This window comes from Capricornis sumatraensis, chromosome 11, assembly GCF_032405125.1.
Source record: "Capricornis sumatraensis isolate serow.1 chromosome 11, serow.2, whole genome shotgun sequence".
Taxonomy (NCBI): Eukaryota; Metazoa; Chordata; class Mammalia; order Artiodactyla; family Bovidae; genus Capricornis; species Capricornis sumatraensis.
In genome coordinates, this window is record NC_091079.1 from 64951308 (window position 1) to 64971827 (window position 20520).

Consider the following 20520-nt stretch of genomic DNA (forward strand, 5'->3'; position numbering starts at 1 on the left):
ATGAGAAAGGAAGAGGGGAGAGACACCAGTGAGTTTCACTGTAAAATCTCAGAGGTTCTAGACTTGTGGACAGGAGTGAGAAAGAGGACATAAAAAAAGGGGTCAGTAAAGCAATGTTCATCAGTCTTTTCCTTGCCCATTCCTGCTTGTAGAAAGAAAGCCTAATGACCAGGTGTCTATGCCTCAAGCAAAGAAATAGTATGTCTCTTAAAAGTTAACTTTTTTAAGTGTGTGGAATGAACTGGAGCATATTGTATGGGTATTAGCGCTCGAGAGTGAGGTCATCTTCATTCTGGCATTTGGGGATCATTTTGAGTAATAGGTTACTCAGGCATCACACCCAGTGCAAATGCACAGAAATCCCTGTCTAGTCTCCATTGCCTCTTTTTTTTTTTTTCATTAGGAGATTAAGATATAAACCAGATATTTGCAGGAAACCTACAGATAAAGCCAAATATGTGCAAAGAGAACTTTTGAATAATAAAATCCTTTTAAAAATTCTTCTTATATCCTCAGAGATATTCAGAAACATACTGCATCCGTATAAAATGCATTCATTTTTTTTAAAGTCCTGGATGCTGTGAAAAAGGTACATATCTGATAATAAGTCAGCCCATGGAAATTACAATGCAATTTTTGAAATAAATTTTAAAATTTATTTTTAAAATCTCTCCCCATGTGTAGAACAAGTGTTGGCAAACTTTTTTCTGTGAAGATCCAGATAGTAAATATTTTCAACTTTGCAAGCCATTTGGTCTCTGTCAAAATCATTCACTCTAGTTTTGTAGCCTGAGGGCAGATAGGCATAGCTAAGTTCCTATAAAACTTGATGGACACTGAAGTTTGAGTTTCCCATAACTTTTACTTATCATAAAATATTACTATTCTTTGGTTATTTTAACTATTTAAAAATAAAAACTATTATTAATTAGATTGTGGACCATACAGAAACAGGTAGTGGATGGACCAGCCCATGGAACCACATTTTATTGGCCCTTAATGTTGATGACCGTATGGATGATATGTGGAAACAGCAAACGAAATTGTGGAATGAGTTTAAGCAACTGTTGGCATATAAGAAAAGAAAGTCTATTTGGTTTTCATGTTGGGAAGCTTCTTTGAGATTCTCAGCAAATATGACATTGGAATGCTGAGAATGTGACAAAAGGAAAAAATCCACACCAGACTAATTGGCTCAACATTTTAACAGTATTAACACAGTCATAATAGGGTAAATGCTGCTTACTGATTTTTTTTAACTTTGAATCTGTCTACAGTCATAATGCGGCAGACCAGACAGAGGTTGTAGGGCGAAATATCCACCATTAACCATGACAATATAAAAATAATATTGTGGATGATGGAGGTGGCTCTTGGAAGGAGGTGAGCAAGTATTGAAAATGTAGGAAGAAGAAATGAACAACCACAGAAAAAATGGAAAGGGGCTTATTTGGAAAATCCTATATTTAAATATATCAAGGCTACAAAGATAACCAATTAAGAGCTAAAGTTATTAATACAAAGAGTAAACCAAGGAGAAGGAAGGGGGACACTAGCATTATGTGTGTGAATTTCTCATCCTTCTCATGGAGAAATCTACAGATAATTCTCTAAGTTTGGTAAGTTAAAGAGACTGAAAAGTGGAATCATTAAGAGATTGCCCCGGAAATTGCAACTGGGATTGGAGAAGGGAGATATTTAAGTTAGGCTGTGTGTGTGTTCAACTTCGAAGAACTAATAGTTTCCAGTGAGAAGACATGGAACTTTTGTTTCTCAGTGTAAGCTCTTTTGTATAGCTTCTTTAAAAAAAAAAAAAGTGCATACTTTCCTTGATAGCAACAAGAAGGTTAAAAATAGACAGGATTGACCATAGAGGCATAAAAATGACCTAAATTGGTAAGTTAGTGAAAGTACATGATTTTTTGTTCAGAGGGAAATATGGTAAAAATATGTGCGTAGACATGGTTTGTGGGGAAAATAGTTTATGACAATAAAGGTAATTGTGTTGATGAGATCAATCTGAAGTAAAATTTTCTTTAATTATATGAAAGTACTTAAAAGGTAAATGTACATATACAAGAAAAATGTATTTTTGCTTTTATGATAAAATGCATCTTACTCTATTCTCTTCCCTTTTACGTCCTAAGGTTTTCAGAGCTCTATCAGCCTTTGATTGTCAGATTATTTTGTCCATCTGGCCAGTTTATCTGAACTAGAATTTACCCCTGTATTAGTCAGCTTGGGCTGCCATAGTAAAACACCATCAAATTGAGTAGCTTAAATAAGAGAACTTTCTGTTGTCACAGTTCTAGAGGCTTAAGATCAGAATGCCAGCATGCAGATTCTGTTGAGAGCTCTCTTCCTGGCTTGGAAATGGGCCACCTTCTTGCTGTGTCCACACCCTGGAGAGAGCTAAAAGAGTTCTCTGATGTCTCTTTTCCTCTAAGGACAGTAATCCTATGGGATCAAGACCCCACCATATGACCTCATTTAACCTTAATTACTCCCATTAAGTCTCTGCCTCCGAATACAGTCACACTGAGGGTTAGGGCTTCAACATATGTGTTGGAGATGCAGACACTTAGTCTGTAACGGCCCTCACTGAACTAAGTTTCATGTGGCTCAGTTGAACTTACAAATCATTCTGCCACTGAGAAGTCATGGGCCTGGAGAATGACAATCCTTTATACAGGCTTGACTTTTAAAGCCTGATAACACTAGTATTAGAAGCTTTACATAGACTGGCTCTGACCCTAACAGATTGTAGAGATTTTAAGCTTTCCAAACCCAAGTCCCCATCCTGTCCCTGCTGAATATAGCTAGAGCCACATTCTCTTAGGGCTTTTGTTTCCTCCTGAGTGCCAACAGCATGGTGCCCTCAACTTCCCGAGACCCACCAGCCCTCTCTTTTTCTGTATATTCATCCAAAGTGAACACTTAGCCTTTTGATTATTTCATTTGGTCATCACAACAGCTTTGCAAGATGGAGAGAGATGTTTTTATCCACATTTTATTGGGGATGTAGTTGAGAGACAGAGATGAGCCTTGCCTTCCTTCCCATCTAGTACAAAAAAAATGTGCCTCCTTCCATAATGATAAAGAGCCCTGGACTAGGGGTCTTGTGACTGGTGCCAATTCCAGCTCTAAGTTTGGCATACTCAGGACAAAGGCAGCTCAGATTTATCTTCATTGATTCAGTTAAGGAAGCAGTCTAGCACTGGGCACCTCAGTAAGATGTCCCTGCATCCATCAGGCCAACATGATATAATCCTCATTTCCCACTATGTTCATGCAGTAAGAACGGAGTTTGAATTCACTAGCAGTGTGACCTTGGATGGGTTACTTCACCCCTCTAAGCCTGTTCCTTTATAAACTGAAAATAATAGTTACTTTGTGGATTGTTGGAAAGATTGTAGGTTTTTGGAAAGATTAAAGATGATTTATCTAAAGCACTTAAAACAATTCTCTCTCCCATATGCTGTTATAAAACTGTGCCTAGTATTATGTCTAGAATGGCATTAATCTCCTCTGCCACTTTCTCAAGCCCAGTTTGGTCCAATTTAACCAGGCCTGTTCTAGCAATTTCAGAGGAGCAAGAAGAAGGCCCAAGTGCGAAAGATCTCTTGACCTCATCTATCATCAGCTCTGCCTTGTTCTTCTGATCAAAGCAAGTCACCAGGCTCCCTTCTCTCCTACCCATATACTTAAGAGATGGATAAAGAAATAGGTGCTACCTTGGGAATCTAAGGACCCTGGGTCATGTTGCAAAGGGTCTTTTTTGTTTTTTTGCACTGAGGACATTTTTGTTATCAATGTACCACGTTGTTGTTCCAAAGGAATTTTCATAAAAATGTGAAACAAGGATGATCAACAACCATTTTTATGCTTCCTGTTTGATTTGTGCTTCTGTTCATGCAGCGTTCTTGCAGGGGTTTGCCCATCAGGTACGTGCTTGGAGTATACATGTGCCCTGGCTCCTTGCACCTGCCCGTAGGGTGTGCTCATCTGGGCAGATAACTGATGGGTTTCCCTCCATACTATGAGCACACACAAAGGACAGAGTGATCCTCTCCCTTTGTGTTCCTCTTGACAGGTGCAACAATCTGGGCTGATAGGAAAGGCAGGCATTGCTAGTCAAAGCCATCCAGGACGCCAGAGGGATCTCGTTTCCTGTTGACTGCCTGCATACGTCTGTGTATTCCTTCCATGAGGTTTTATTGTTAGAAACCCTGAGACATACCCAGTATCCCACACGTGGGATGCAGCAGATCTTAACCAGCATTGAATGCAAGCATCCGCTTCACAGCTTGTGAGCAGTAGAGTCTACACATCTGGATGATGTGCCTTGGTAAATATTTAGGTGCCTGGGGAATCGGGGATTTATCTTTGGTGTGAAATTAGGATGCTTTCTGTCTGACTATCCCTGGAGACATGGAAGAGCTGACTCTGAGTCGGATAAAAACCAATGGCATGACCTATTGTTGGAAGGCATGAGGTGACATTTGTGTGGTTGCAGCAGAGCCAGCCTGAATAAGGAGGACCGTTTCCTCATGTCTCCTAATTGGGTACCTTATTTTTTCATCTTTCCTTTCTTTCCTTCTTCTGCATTTGCTTGCTCACTCCCTGCTCCTATTTCTACGTTTTCCACCTTTTTGCCTTTTTGTCTTCTTCGTTTCATACCAGCTGTTTTCCTTTGGATCTCTGCTTAGTACTCCTAATGCCTGTAACTGAGCTCAAGTCAGCCACATTCCGAAGACTGACTGTGTCCACCGCACTATTGCTTCCCTGCATCAGGCCTGAGAATCCAGTAGGCGGGTGTCCTGGTGCCCTTCAAGAGATGTGACCGTAACTCTCCTGAGAACATAGTGTGTGAAGACACTTTTAAGCATTTAGATCAACTATTTCTCATCCTTCCACCAAGGACAAGATCGGAATTGTTTCCAGCATGTTGAGGAGCATGTTTAGAAAGATTCGGTGACCTGCCCAAGGTCACAGTGCTAGTGGTTGCCAGAGCTGGCCTTCCATCCAGGTCTGCCTGATTCCACATGCCAAGTTCTTTCATTACATCACTCTTTGTATCATTCAAGAATGATTAAAAAAAAAAAAGAGGATCAGAGATGTGAGCTATCTTGCTAAGAATTATAGTGCCAGACTGCCTCTGCATTTTTGGCTCACTATGAGAGAAATCTAATCGGAGGAAAGCCTGTTTTACTCCCAACCTGGGAATGTCAAGAGCACAGCTGGGACTTGAACCAGTTTTCTGACACTCAAGGATATAGGAGCTGTGATATATGATAGACAGACCTTTCTTTCATTCCTTCCACAAATTATCAGTGCTGTGTGCCAGGCACTGTTCTGCAGTGTGGGATTCTTTGTGAAATAAAAAAGATCTTTGCCCTTGAGGAGGCTGCAAGCTGGTAGAAAGAAACTGATGATAAACAAAAGACAAAGTTAACTCTGGTACTTGCTATGGACATGGAAGCAGCAGAACAAGGTAATGAGTTCTGGAAGCTAGGGGAGAGTGCTGCATTTTTAATTAGGGGAGACTGGGCAGGACATATTGGAAAGGTAGTATTGGAACAAAGGGTTGAAGGAAGTGAGGGAATAGCTGTGTGTAGGTATCTGGGAGAAGGCCATTTTAGGCAAAACAAGGAGTGAGTACAGTTGGCATGTGTGAGTAACAGCAAGAAAGTGTAGTGGAAGCGCATATTTTAGAAAAAAGTTATGAAGGTGGCATCATAGATTTAGGTGCTCAGATTGCTTGAGGTTGTGTAGAACATTGTAAAGATTTAAAATAAGGGCAGGGGGAAAACAAAATGCTCTGCTAGGTGCACTGGGTACCTTGATGAAGTAATCTAGATGTGGCATAATAGTGTTTCTAATCATGACTGTAACAGTGTTGGTGATGAAAAGAGAAGTGGAGTCTGCATCTAACGGAAAGTAGACCCCTCAAGTTTTCCCAGTAGATGAGACATGGACTATGAAAGAAAGGCATCCATGATTAATCCAAGATTCGGAATTTCAGCAACAGGAAGCAGGCCGTCTCTCTCAGATGAGCTGTAGACAGCAGTCTGGGGAGAAAGAACAGGAGGTCGTTTTTGGAGAAGATGAATTAGACTGTTTCCTAACAAACAAAGAATTGTGGAGGGAAAGGAGGGAAGAGGTGGGGATCAGGTTAGATCTAAACGCATAAACTCTGTGTGGTTAAGAAACAATTGTGTAGTGCTCTATTCCCATTGACTAGAACAGGCCAAGCATGTAATAAATGTTTTATAAATATTTCTTAAATAAACAAAAACTCAACATATCAAAAAAAGAAAAATATTTCCTAGATATGCAAATAGAAATGCGAAGTCATCAGTTATACAGTTTGAAGAGAAGTTAGGCCTGGAGATATGATTTGGGATTCATCATATACCAAAGTTTAAAAAAAAGACATGTGATCCCATGGAGAGCCCCAGCGTGATGTGTGAACTGGAAATAAGTCCAGCAGGTAGTGAAATTCGTATTGAATTGCTCCAAAAGTAAAACTCAAAAAGCAGTGAGAAAGATGATGGAGGTCTGACTTTGGCTTTGATACAAAAGACCATTTGATATATTTGATACAAAAGACTATTGCGTATCAACATGAGATAATAGCACCTTTCACAGGACACATTGTCTAAAGCTGCGAACTTTCAGAGAGAATATTGAATCTAGATTGCCATTTCCTCAGGTCTAAGTTTCTCTAGATCTGTGCAGCTTCAAAAAAAAGAGAAAAGAAAAATGTAATTATTTTTAGGTACGGGATTGACATTTGACCTTTATGTATTCAAGTGGTTGTTTATACACACACACACACCCTTGATATATCCATCCTGATCCTATCTGGTCACCATTTCAGATGTCTTAAACTGGATTGGACTCTTGCCTTGGGTTTAATCCTGAACCTACCATTTAGATTCCTTCAAATTTTCAGTTTCTGTAGTTCAGAGCATTTTGGAAGGAAACAAAGCCATCAGAAATATGGACAAGTTAAGGGAAAACAACTATAGCAGGCCAAACATCTTTTTCTTTTTCTTTAATGGCACCACCACCATGATGATGCCTTAAAATAGTGATTCTCAAGCTTTTAATTCCAGGACCCTCCTATATTTTTTAGAGTTATTGAGGACCTCAAAGACCTTTTTTTACATGGATGGTGCAGATATGGGAGAATAACCAAATGCCCTATTTAATAAGGATCTCAAATGATGGACTGAAACCTGTGAAATTAATGTTGATAAAAAATCTGCTTCAGGGTCAGAGAGTGCTAATTTGACAGAAATTCATTTAAAGAAGATGCCAAGTTTTAGAACTTTCCCCTAAGTTCAGTATAAGTCATTGATATGACTCGGTAATAATGAAGGTTTAGACTTAATAACACATTCCATTTTTGTAGTCACCACATTTAGGACACTACCTTTTGAAGGAAATACTAACAAGCTGCAGTACCTGATGGAGGAGAATGGAAAGTAAAATCTTGAAACAGATGCCCGATGAACTGTTGTAGGAATTAATGCCATGCTGTATACTTGGAAAAAGGACTGAAGCTGCGTAGCCACTACTGCTAGTTAGAGGTGCTACACTGCTCACAAGAGATGAGCACCACAATTAGGAAGCATACAGTGATCCAGGTGATAACTGAAGCAGCAGTCAATGTTGGAAAATGTGAATGAAATGAATCTTTCCTTCATTCAAGAGGAAAAGTGTTTAACTTTTACCTGGAAACTTTCCAGCAGTGAGATATCTTCTCTTGGGGTGGCAAGATGTTTAAGAGCTTCATTCACCATAAGATATTTTGGTTTAAACCCCAGAAGGACCAAGTGGATCTCATAAACTACCCGGGGAATAAAATATAATAGAAGAGATAACCTTTTAAAATTTGTCTAGTCACATTTTTCTCTTGAAAGAGTGAAGGTGGCCAAAGAGGGCAGTATTAGTACTTAAAAATTACTTAATTTAAATGCCAAGTATTCTGTAAACTAACCCATCCTTCTTGATAGTTAAAGACCCTTTTTTGGTAAATGAGCATAAAAACTGCTAGGACAGACGTTAATGGGTTATTGTGGGAGTATACGTGTTCATCCCTCCTCCCCTCTCTTCCTTCCTTTTCTCTAATCTTGAATAAGATTACACAATGGAAGACAATAAAAGAGAAGACCTGAAACTAAAGAAAATACATTACAAGATGGTAAGAGAGGCAGAAGCAATATGCGAGCTTACAAATACCTGCAGCATCTCATTATAAGCAAGTATGTTTACCACTTTCTGATATTTGGCCATAAAGCTTTCTTTGTCCTGCCAATGGCAGTAAATAGTCTTTGCCTTCTCTACTTTTTCCAGTCAACCCACTGGGCTTCATGTGAGCTGAACTCATTAAGAGTTTGCACAGCCATTGGGGGCTTAAAATTTCAGCATTCTCTTATAAATTGAAACCTAGTAAATTAAAAACATAAAAAGAATTTATATTGCAAAATAAATAATGGATAACTGAATTATAAGATAAAATTTAGCTTTAAAATATTTTGTAATATGTTCTTTCAATATCAAGCTCCTTTAAAATATTTTTTATTACTTAGCAGAAATGCCACAAGTTTACCTTAAACAACATATAACTTAAGAATTTTTTCTGGAACTTCGCTGGAGGCCCAGTGGTTAAGAGTCTGTCTGCCAATTCAGAGGATATGGGTTCAATCCCTGGTCCAGGAAGATCCCTCGTGCCATGGGGCAACTAGGCCCCTGTGCCACAACTACTGAAGACTGCATGCTCTAAAGTCCATGCTTTGCAACAAGAAAAGCCACCACAATGAAAAGCCCAACTAGAGAGTAACCCCCACTCACCACAACTAGAGAAAGCCCATGCAGCAATGGAGACCCAGCACAGCCAATAAATAAATTTCTTAAAAAAACAAAAGAATCCTTTCCAATTAAATGCAAATCAGAAACTACTAGAAAATATAATTGAAATTATGGATTAAAGCAGAATTAAAATGGGAATTTCTTGCAAAAAATAATTTGCAGACAACTTTCCTTTAAAGTCCTTTTAAAGGACTTTCAGAAATGTCATGTGTCTTTTACATAAAGTGAGGTGTCTGTAAAACAGAAAGTGAAGTCGTCTGAAATGCACATTCACATTGTCCATAGAAAGGCCAGGACCAATTCAGAAAGAAAATGCCTGGAATTCTGCATGGTGTCCAGTGCATAGGGGTTAAGATAACAAACTGCCTCCGGCCTCTTTCAGGGCCACAGAATAAACCAAAATTGTCTCCAGGGCTGGAAATCAGATGCAGCAGACCTCCTGAGCATGGAGAAAGAAATAGGGCAGGTGTTTTTTCTAATGTTTGCCTCAGGCAAGATTTTTTTTTAAATTACTTTCTAATAAATATGAAATACTCTCTGTTTTGTGAACTATTATTTTGGTTTAGACTCTTACTGTGAGGGGAAATACACCATATTCAAGAAAATTATCTTACGTTGGGTGTAGAGAGAGGCATGCCTGTTGAATGGGAGGGGCAAGGAAGTAACAGCATGAAGAGTGGACAGCTCTACATCTCCCGGTGAGATAGTGCGATTATTGAATAGACTGACATGAGTTTGACGCGTGTTTGTTGTTCCAAATTGCACAGAGAAATAAAGTCTAAGCCCTGTAAAGAAATCAGGTGATGGCACTGACTCCCCAAGCTTGGCTGCTGTTGGGGGCATCGTAACGGAGGAGGGGTGGAAGTTGACGGGGCTACACCAGGAGAAGTTGAAGCAAAACAAGGGAAAATCTGCTCTGAGAATAGAGAAAGCAGCTGCAGACCGGGGCAGTGGGGGTCACAATGGCTCTTCACAAGTTAACTTGTAGCCAACTAATAACAAGTTCAGATTAGAGCCAAGGCTGAGAGTCAGTTGATAAATGGGGCCAATACTTACATCACATTCCAAGTAAGAGACAAACAGGGCTTATTAACGGTAGGAATCTCTGTCCCTCCCCATCATATCTGTTATGCCTGTTTACAGGGAGGCATATCCCCATAGGCTCATATAATATTAAAAATATATGCCTGAAGCTTTACCACCTAAGCTTTACCATCTAACACCAAATTACTGCAGAGTAAGAGGAGACTGTGGGCTTCCCTGGTGGCTCATTGGTAAGGAATTAGCCTGCCACTGTAGGAGCTGTGGGTTCAGTCCCTGCATTGGGAAAATCCCCTGGAGAAGGAAATGGTAACCCACTCCAGTATTCTTGACTGGGCAATCCCATGGACAGAAGAATCTAGCAGGCTACAGTCCATGGGGTCACAAAGAGTCAAACATGACTTAGTTACTAAACAATAAGAACAAAGAGTATAGGGTGAAGGCAAATCAAGGCCACACCTAGAGCGTTAGCCTCAGTGCACCTGGATTTATAATAAAAGGAAAGTTATCACACAAGCATACATGGTGGGCTGGTAAGGGTGTATTCTGCATCGACTTGAGATGTTTGGATTCATCTCCTCCTGAATCTCCATTTAATGGGGCTTGTCTTGGTGCGGAGGGTACTTCATTCCCTAGGAAATGAGCAAGTGAAAGAATAACCTCCCAGGAAGTTTGGTATATTGATGTGTAAGCAGTTTTACCCTCCTGCCTCTCCCTTCCTAATTTACAGCCTTCTGTGACTGGTTTATAGGCGTTTTCAAAAGATTTGATTAGCTTTACTTGCAAGAAACTTGCTAGGGGTTTCAGGGCAATGATGTGTCAGCTATGAACTCATTCAGCTAATCTGAAGGAAACTTTTTAGAGCAGGAAGGAGCCAGATTCAGAGGTGCTGACTTGTGAAACATGGTGGCAAGTGCATTTCTAACTAAAAGAGCCAAATCTCTGGCTTCTTAATCATGTGAGGGAAAGGTGATGAGGGGCCGAAAGGAAAAAACTAAACAACAAAGCATTTGCTCTATCCAGGCCGGAGGCCCTTCTATCTCATCAAAATTAGGAAAATAATTGATCTGGTTGTACACCGTGATTGGAGGCAAAAGGGCTTCCTGTCTGCGACCAGAGGCCGTGGAGTGGAAGGAAGAGGCAGATGAGATTGAATAGGAGCCACGTGAGCAGCACACAGTGGGGCTAGAGCAGAGAGGGCTGGACTTCCAATCCAGCTGATTAAGTAGCAAGGCAGGGCTGTGCCCTGAGACTCGGTGCGAGTGGTGTCATCAGTTCATTATGGCTCTATAGAGCATCTGTGAAGTTCAGGGCTCTCTGGGAAGCTCAGTTGTCACAGTTCTGTTCTGAGTGTTTCAGTTGCTAAGGTTGCCATTACCCCAGCACAGTGGGGTAATGTTCTTTGTGGATTATATGGGCCAGCAATTGATATGTTTCTGCATCAGGGTATCTGGGAGTTTGAACTAAAAGACTTGAATCCTGGTTGCTAGAATAATTTGCAGCTTGTCTATTCACTTGTCTGATGGTTGGTAAGTTAGTGGTGGCTGTCAGCTGAGATCTCATGCTGAGGGATTGACCAAAACTCCTATGTCTGGTCTCTTCATGTGGTCAGGGCTTCCTCACAGTATGGTGTCTGGGTTTCAAAGGGGTGAGTGCCAGAGAGGGTGAGCCAGGTGGAAGCTCTATCTCTTTCATGATGTAGTCTCAGAAGTCACAGACAGAATCAATCCCACTATATTCCATGGCCCAGCTCCCTATGATCCCTGTCAGAGTTCAAGGGGAGGGAATATCAACCCCAAATATCAGTGGAGGAATGCCATTCACAATAAATGAAGAGCAGATATGCATGTGCGTATGTACATATATGTGCACATGTCGAATCATCTTTGGAAAAATGGAATCTGCCACTCTTAAGAGTGAGAGGAAAAACTTACCACAGCACAAAGCAAAAATTGATTTTTGTGTGTGTGGTTATTTTATAAGTGATGGCCCAAAGAATCATGCAATTGGAAATATACTAATACAACATAACACCTGAGCAGTTTTCTACACTTGAATTATCCTCTGTTTTCATTGTTACCATCTGTATTATTGTTTCCTTAATTTTTTTCTTGAAATTGACCTGCTTTTTATTGAAGTAAATTGATGTACAATATCATAAGTTCAGTTCAGTCGCTCAGTCGTGTCTGACTCTTTGCGACCCCATGAATCGCAGCACGCCAGGCCTCCCTTTCCATCACCAACTCCCGGAGTTCACTCAGACTCACGTCCATCGAGTCCGTGATGCCATCCAGCCATCACATCCTCTGTTGTCCCCTTCTCCTCCTGCCCCCAATCCCTCCCAGCATCAGAGTCTTTTCCAATAGGTCAACTCTTCGCATGAGGTGGCCAAAGTACTGGAGTTTCAGCTTTAGCATCATTCCTTCCAAAGAACACCCAGGACCAACCTCCTTCAGAATGGACTGGTTGTATCTCCTTGCAGTCCAAGGGACTCTCAAGAGTCTTCTCCAACACCACAGTTCAAAAGCATCATTTCTTCAGCGCTCAGCTTTCTGCAAAGTTACAGGTGTATAATAGAGTGATTCACAACTTTTAGAGATTATTCTCCTTCTATAGTTATTATAAAACACTGGCTACATTCCCCATGTTGTGCAGTATATCCTTGTATCTTATTTTATGCCTGTTGGTTTGTACCTCTTACTCCCCTGCACCTGTATTGCTCCTGCCCCCTTTCCTGTCCCCGCTGGTAACTACTAGTTTGTGCTCCGCATCTGTGAGTCTGCTGCTTTATCGTTACAGTCACTAGTTTGTTTTATTTTTAGATTCTACCTATAAGTGATATTTGGTGATAAGGGAAAGTATTTGTCTTTCTCTTTCTGACTTATTTCACTTAGCATAATGCCCTCAATGTCTATCTGTGTTGCTGCAAATGGCAAAATTTCATTATTTTTTATGACTGAGTAGTATTCCATTGTATGTATATGTGTGTGTCTGTCTGTTTCTGTGTATGTGTGTATATGTATACACATCTTCTTTATCCATTAATCTGCTTCTGTATCTTGGCAATTGTAAATAATGACCTAGGTTTTTTTTTTTTTTAACTCAAATTTGTTTTAAAAGAAAAGATTTAGGGTAACCTTAAATATAAAAAAAAGCAGAGCAGTTATTATGTGCTAGATGAAAATTCTGCTTTCTGATGACAGTTCTGAGGCTGAAGGAAGCCCTATTTTTGTCAAAGATCATGTCAGTATGTGTTGTAAGATATTAAATATATTAAATAACACTTATACAAAATCAAGGCTCTCCCCTTGCCATAACCTGAAAGTATAAAGGGAAATGAAAGACATGTCAATAATATTTAAGGCCAGGTCTGTGTACCATCCAGCATCCTTTAAAGAACCACCTATATTAAAATCCTGATCCAGAATGCAAACAGTGATTCAGAATGATTAAAAAAAAAAAAAAAAGCTATAGCTGGTTAAGCTTCTATCTCCCCTCAACCAAGTTCCTGGGGTCTGTGAGGAAGATGAGCCTCTAACACCATTGATGATTGTTAATGAATGAATGTACTTGTAACCTGCCATTGGTCCACCTCTGTGTTTTGTTTCATAAACCTCCCTGAAAGATCCAGTGAACAATAAAAGACCTCAGCTGGTTGGCTTCTACATGAAGTCTTGCTACAGCCAATATCTTATTACCATCCCCACATGCTGATGGAATTGACTTTTTCCCTTACCTACTATGCATAATTAATTCCTAGACTTTACAGGACCGCCCTACATCCAGAGCTCCCAGGCCCACTTGCATACTTCTTAGTATGCAAGTATCTAAATCCTATAATGTTCCTAAAATAAGTATTAGCACCTGCTGGGGCCAGTTATCCTAGGTCCTAGAGATGTTGGAGGATAGTGAGAAATCGACACTGTCTTAAAATATGCAGAGAAGCCATTTGGGGGAAGCTGTTTCACCCCCAAAATTTAATCAATTACTTAGCAATCCAGTTGTCTTGTTGTTAGAGTAGTCATCAGAAAACACTGCTTCCTAGGGACTTTTCCCAACAGAACTCGAGAATAAATGTAGTTTTCATGGCTTTCTCCACCTGGACCTTTTCTTCCTAGTTTTCAGGGGTATGAAGACCATTAAAGGAGGACAAGAGTCAGATATTCATCTTCAGGGACTCCAGCCTGTAGCTTTGACAGTGATCCCCAATGTTTTTGATACCAGGGACCCATTTCATGGAAGATAATTTTCCTACAGACCAGGGTTGGGCGGGGATGGTTTCTGAATGATTCAAGCATATTACATGTATTGTGCACTTTGTTTTTAAGCTAATGCTGCTGCTGATCTGACAGGACGTACTGCTTTGTGGTCCGGAGGTTGGGGACCTCTGCTTTACCACACTACAGCACTTCTAACAGTAGTGCCTCTCTAGGCATGGGACTGGCGTTAACAGACCTTCTTTTCCTTCTTTATTTGTAGTCGGCTACAGTGAAGCTGTCAAAACCAGTGGCCCTGTGGACCCAGCAGGATGTCTGCAAGTGGCTGAAGAAACATTGTCCGAATCAGTATCAGATCTACAGTGAGTCATTCAAACAGCACGACATAACTGGTAAAGTATGCAGTATCCGAAATAACTCAGTCCCTCTACCCAGCTCGATGGCCTTTCCCACACCCTCACAATGAAAAAGCATCTTCCTGCTGAAATTTTCTGGCCTGGGTTTACTTTAAGTTGTTCCAGATCCGGGCACGCCACTGCAACTTAACAAGCAAATGTGGTTATTACAGGGAGCCATGGGTTTTGAGTGTCCAATATAAATGTATGTGGTAATCAGGGTTAAGGGGGTGGGAGGATTCTAGAGAAAATAAGAGTGTTGCAGTCCTTGAGAAAAGAAAGGGAGGAAGCCTTTCAAATGAGCTTGGTTACAGGATCCGTAGGTAGGTGTTTTCAGTAGAAAAGATTTCTGAATGGGAAAATTCTGGAGTGAGTATAATAATACTAACTCACTGCCCCTGAGATGAATACCTTCAAAGCAATAATTAAGCCTCCGTTTAGATCAAGGGGCTCTAAGTATTGTATGTGGAGGTCGAGAAGCACTTGGCAGCAGGAAAGATGACAGTATAATGAGCTGTAAAAGCCTGTAGGATCGTGGCGCTCACCTGGAGAACGGGGTGGATGAGAGGAAGCTGGTGGGTCTACAGGGATGTTCATCAGGGTCAGGGGGTCTTCTGCAGGCCTCACCCATTCCTCCCACCCTTCTCTTTTCAAACTCTGTAATGAAAGGACAGAGGAACATGTTCTGTGCACAAAAACTGTGCTTCATGGGGGATAAAGTTGACAAGTCCCGATTTCAGTCCAGATCTGTAGCCCGCCAGGCTTCTCTGTCCATGGGATTATCCAGGCAAGAATACTGGAGTGGGTTACCATGCCTTTCTCCAGAGGATCTTCCTGACCCAGGGATCAAACCCAGATCTCCCGCACCACAGGCAGATTCTTTACCAACTGGGCCACCACAGAAGGTCTTTCTTAATGTTTGTTTGAAAGTAATAGCAATGCCTTTTTCGTTATGTATTTGAAAGTAGTGTTACCTTTTATTAGGGGTAGGAATCCTGTGATCCTCTTGAGGGAAGGGTAAGCATTTACAATGGTTTGAAGAGGGTGAGCATTATACCCCTCAGAAATAAAGATCTCATGCTTCAATGATTATGGAGTAAATGGTACCACTTCCGAAGGCTTTATGCTAAGTGGCGTGTTTTGCAAATAGCTGTCATATTGCTTTTGGTCTCTGTGGATACCTCTGGTATTGGTAGATCCCAACCTTCTTGGGATCTTGGGCAAACTCTTTCACCTAGGCAAGTTATTCAACCTCACTTCTTCATCTCCTAAGTGGAGATAATAACAATACCTGTTTCAGGGAGTCATGAAGATTAAATTAAACGGCATAATAAACCACTAACCATTTAGTGACACCTGCATACCTATTCTTCATGTCGAAACTCATCTGGATGTGTCTAAAACCATACTACTGCTTTATTTTGAGGGCAGCCTGTTTTCTGGGAAGAAAAGAAAGCAGGGGACTACTGGGGAACTTAGAATGGTTTCAGATTAACATTTGGCACACATCTTTCTGACATTCACCTGTTTGAGACAGACTACTTTTGTCCCCTGATTGCTGACCCTGCCTCTCCAAGGGTGAATGTAAACTACCCAAATGATCACAGGTGCCAAGTGGCCAGAAGATAGCTCTCAGGACTTCAGCCAGCCTGCAGTTTCCAGCCCTGTGGTGCTGGAAGCTCCAGGAATCTTCGTGCCCTTGTAGACTCTGGTAAACCTAAGCAAAGAGGGTTGTGAAAAATCAAGGCATGACGGCAGAGAAAACCTCAACTGATGCAGTCTGTAGAGAGTCTTAGAGTGAGGATTGGGCAGTAGTTAAATGTCCCAGGTCAGTGCCCAGACTTGCAGCTTAGCGGTGTGATTCTATGAAGGTGACTTGGTATACTCTGGCTTTCTTTATCCATAAGCAGGAGCTGATGGTAGTACCTGCCTCAAAAGTGTTGCTGTGAAAGAACTTCACGGTCATATAATCACACAGTAAATGTTAGCCACTGCTGTCTTCCTCAGTGCTGCTCTGCTTTCTGTGAAAACAAACTATACACATAAACACTGCTGAATTCATCCATCTTTATTATCCTAAAAATTGTAATCAGCACCTAAGGATGGGGGTTGGGATCTGGGCTGGGAATATTCTGTTCTTGTCTGCAAGACCACAATAAAGATGTTCATATGTCTCTTACTTATGCTTAGATTCTCCTGAATAATGCTGTTCATTTACTTTCTTAAAGCCAGGATCTCCAGTATCAAACTCATCAAGGAATCATGTCTATATCTCTGTTATATATAAGTGAAAGTGAAAGTGAAGTCACTCAGTCCTGTCCGACTCTTTGTGACCCCATGGACTGTAGCCTACCAGGCTTCTCTGTCCATGGGATTCTCCAGGCAAGAGTACTGGAGTGGGTTACCATTTCCTTCTCCAGGGGATCTTCCCGACCCAGGGATCAAACCTGGATCTCCCACATTGGAGGCAGACGCTTTAACCTCTGAGCCACCAGGGAAGCCCATAAACAATCCCCTAATTTAGAGGCACATGATACCATAATAATAAATTTAAAGGATGTATTGAATAGAAGAAAGAATAAGGAAGAAAAAAAAAAGACGGGCTTTCTGATTACAATCCTGAGGCAAATCCTCCTTCTCCACCTGCCTCTGCCCCTGCTCTCCACCCCTCGACCTCTGACAAGTAATAACTGTGCAACGCTACACAAGCTAGTTTCAAGTTAGTAATATGAGAATAATATTTATCTTATTTATCTTGTTGGAAAGATTAAAGAGGATGATGCATGTGAAGGCTTTAGCTTTATGCCTGATACATAGTAGACATTTATCTGTTTAGCAAGTATTTATGGAGCATCTACCCTGTTCCAGGTTTCGGGAATATAGCAATAAATAAAATGAGCAGTGATCTGTGTAGGGAAAAAAATTGTGCCTCCATAGAAAACTATGCATCCTCAATAGCACATCATTCCAGGTTATCTAATTCTGATTCTACAAAGCTGTTTTACAACTCTGTAAGTTGTAGGAAACTGATAACAGTATAAAATAATTCCTGTTGTAGGTGTATAAATTCTGTCCCACAGAGGTGCAATTGACTTCACAGTCCACTGTGGAAAAGGTGAATTTTGCCACTCCTTTACACATTCACATCACTCCTGATCTAAAAATGTGTCTGCTGTTTGGATTCTCCTTTGAGTTCATTGCAATATCTTTTCAATTTTAACAGAATCTTAAACATGTGTTGATTTTTGTGTTTCAGGAAGGTCATGCTTTTAACACTTTTGAAAATTATCCTTTAACCTTGTTAATTGTTTCATTTTTAAAATTTGATTTTAGCCAGCAACTCCACTCTATGGCACCCCACTCCAGTACTCTTGCCTGGAAAATCCCATGGACCGAGGAGCCTGGTAGGCTGCAGTCCATGGGGTCACTAGAAGTCGGACACGACTAAGCAACTTCACTTTCACTTTTCACTTTCAGGCATCGGAGAAGAAGTGGCAACCCACTCCAGTGTTCTTGCCTGGAGAATCCCAGGGACAGCGGAGCCTGGTGGGCTGCTGTCTATGGGGTCGCACAGGGTCGGACACGACTGAAGCAATTTAGCAGCAGCAGCAGCCACTCTATTAATATCTTTCTGATGCCTTTGTTTGAAGCTTCCCTAGTAACTCATATGCCAAAGAATCTACCTGCACTACAGGAGACCCAGGTTCAATACTTGGGTTGGAAAGAGCCCTGGGAGAAGGGAATGGCTACCCACTCCAGTATTCTTGTCTGGAAAATTCCATGGACAGAGGAGCCTGCTAAGCTACAGTCCATGGGGGCTTTCCTGGTGGATCAGAGGCTCAAAGGACTGCCTTTATTTAAAAGAAATTAAATTTTAAACAAACTTCTCCTACACTGCACCGTCCAGTTTCTCCAAAGTCTGAGAAAACTTAAATATGTTTTCACACACCAGCATTCAAAACCTTTTACAAATTTCCTATTAGGAGTTCTGCGAATTTCACTATGTCCAGAAGGCACCTGCTATTTTGTGGCAGATGTGTTTAATCAGAAGAGACGCTACTAGTGGTAGTAACTCCCTGCAGAAGCGCTCTTAACAGGCATAAGATGGTTAGAACACCTGAGAGGCATTAGACTGGATAGATTTAAATCATCAGATTAGGCTTGAAGGAAAGAAATTTGTCTATTTTCCTGTGCTTGCAAGATTCTTTTCCCCAGCTTTCCGAGGCAGGGCTTGGAATGCTGATGAGGAAGCTCAACTGGGACCAGGTGTAAGCTCACAGGCAACTTTCAGATTCTCTTTTAAGCACAGTTAACAATCTTTTCAGGTTTGAGGCGATTTCAGCCTCTAGCTGTGCCTAGACTTCTTACTGTGGTGGTCGCTAAATGCAACTCATTTCTTTCAGCATCAAGCCCTCCATCTGTAAAGGTGTCTTTCCTCTTGCCAACTTTAAAGACCTATTTTCATGTGTGAGGCACTCAGAGTGCCCCAAAATACACAGTGTGTTTGTAAAAACTGTTTTTAAATGTGTAAAAGCTTTCCACATGACCTGCTTCATGGAACAGTGATGGGAATCCTTTAGATGCCTGCAGGAATAAATGCTTACTATGTAAATGTCTCCTACAGATGGTCAGTATTGATTTGTCATATTTCTCAATGGCCTCCTCCAAAATCAGTGACTATTTCTGGTTCTTTTTGTGCCCCAGCCACTGCCCATTTGTACCTCATCCCCCTTTGCAGAATATTCCCCTGGGATGTAGCATCCTGAAATTTGGCAGTTCTTCTTCTGCTATTGAATAAAAGAAAGTGAAAGTGAAAGTCACTCAGTTGTGTCCGATTATTTGTGACCCCATGGACTCTACAGTCCATGGAATTCTCCAGGCCAGAATACTGGAGTGGGTAGCCTTTCTCTTCTCCAAGGGATCTTCCCAACCCAGGGATCAAACCCAGGTCTCCCATATTGCAGGTGGATTCTTTACCAGCTGAGCCACAAGGGAAGCCCAGACCTTTAGGTTGTAGACTCCGTGCATTTGCTAACCTTCTGCCGTGGTCTTCCTAGTCTTTCATTATTGTTAGTTACCCATCCAGGCCAATGCGGTATGTAGTTAACAAGTGTCTAAAGAAGTAGAGTGATTATTTTATGTGCTGTACCTGTGAGAACAGTACTTTGTAGAGCCCCGTATATCCCAGTAAAATGTGGGCTTATTGAACCGCCACACAGCCTCATCTGTATCCACACATTTTCTCATCTTTATTAATTTTGCTCTGGGTAGTGTGTTCTACTTTTGCCTGTTTGTATGTTATATTTCTCTTTGGTGTGAACTGCTCTCCATTTTTTTAATTGAATCTCAAGCAACATTTTATTTCTGCATTGTAAAATTTTGACATCATCAGGGCATGAGTTTCCCGTAAATTAATTTTCCAATAACAGCACTTATTCTTCTTTGAAGAAACCTTAGTAATGTTACCTCTGTATTCCTCAGCATTCTTAAACCAAGGGTGCTGAGTTTGATTGTCTTGATGATTCAGGATAATAGACTTCTGAATTTTGAAAGGGACTACAGAAGTCATCTGAAGTTTTATAGGGTCAGTTTAAAAATGCCCTTTTCAATGAAAAATGTTAATGGAGATCAAAATATCAGCTTCATTCCTAATAAAGCTTTTCTGAGAATGTCATTTAGGTCTTCAGAAGAACACACCCCTTTCTCTGGATGATTCCAGCTTCCTTTCCAGCTTTAGTTCAGATACTACCTCCTACAAAAGCTTTTCTTACTCTTCCTCATCTGGGTTCAGTAACCCATCCTGTAGCTCCCAGGATGAACGCTGTGATAGGACATGTAATGTTGAGTTGATACTTGAACATTTTAATCATTAGTAAGTTCTCTGAAGGTTTAGCTGAATCCCATCCCATTTAGGTTCCTGGGTTGGAAACTTTTGAGGAATAAGGCCCTCAATACAGATTCTCATGCCAGGCCTTCATGGAGCCATG

The 20520-nt window shown here is 40.9% G+C and overlaps 1 protein-coding gene across 1 annotated transcript in view; it reads left to right on the top strand.

Moving 5' to 3' along the window:
* Nucleotides 1–20520, top strand: part of SAMD12 (sterile alpha motif domain containing 12) — a 395367-nt gene that overhangs the window by 138009 nt on the left and 236838 nt on the right. Inside the window, exon 3 of the mRNA XM_068983432.1 lies at nucleotides 14401–14500. Within this exon, the coding sequence (XP_068839533.1) occupies nucleotides 14401–14500 (100 nt within the window). The remainder of the gene's footprint in view (nucleotides 1–14400; nucleotides 14501–20520) is intronic.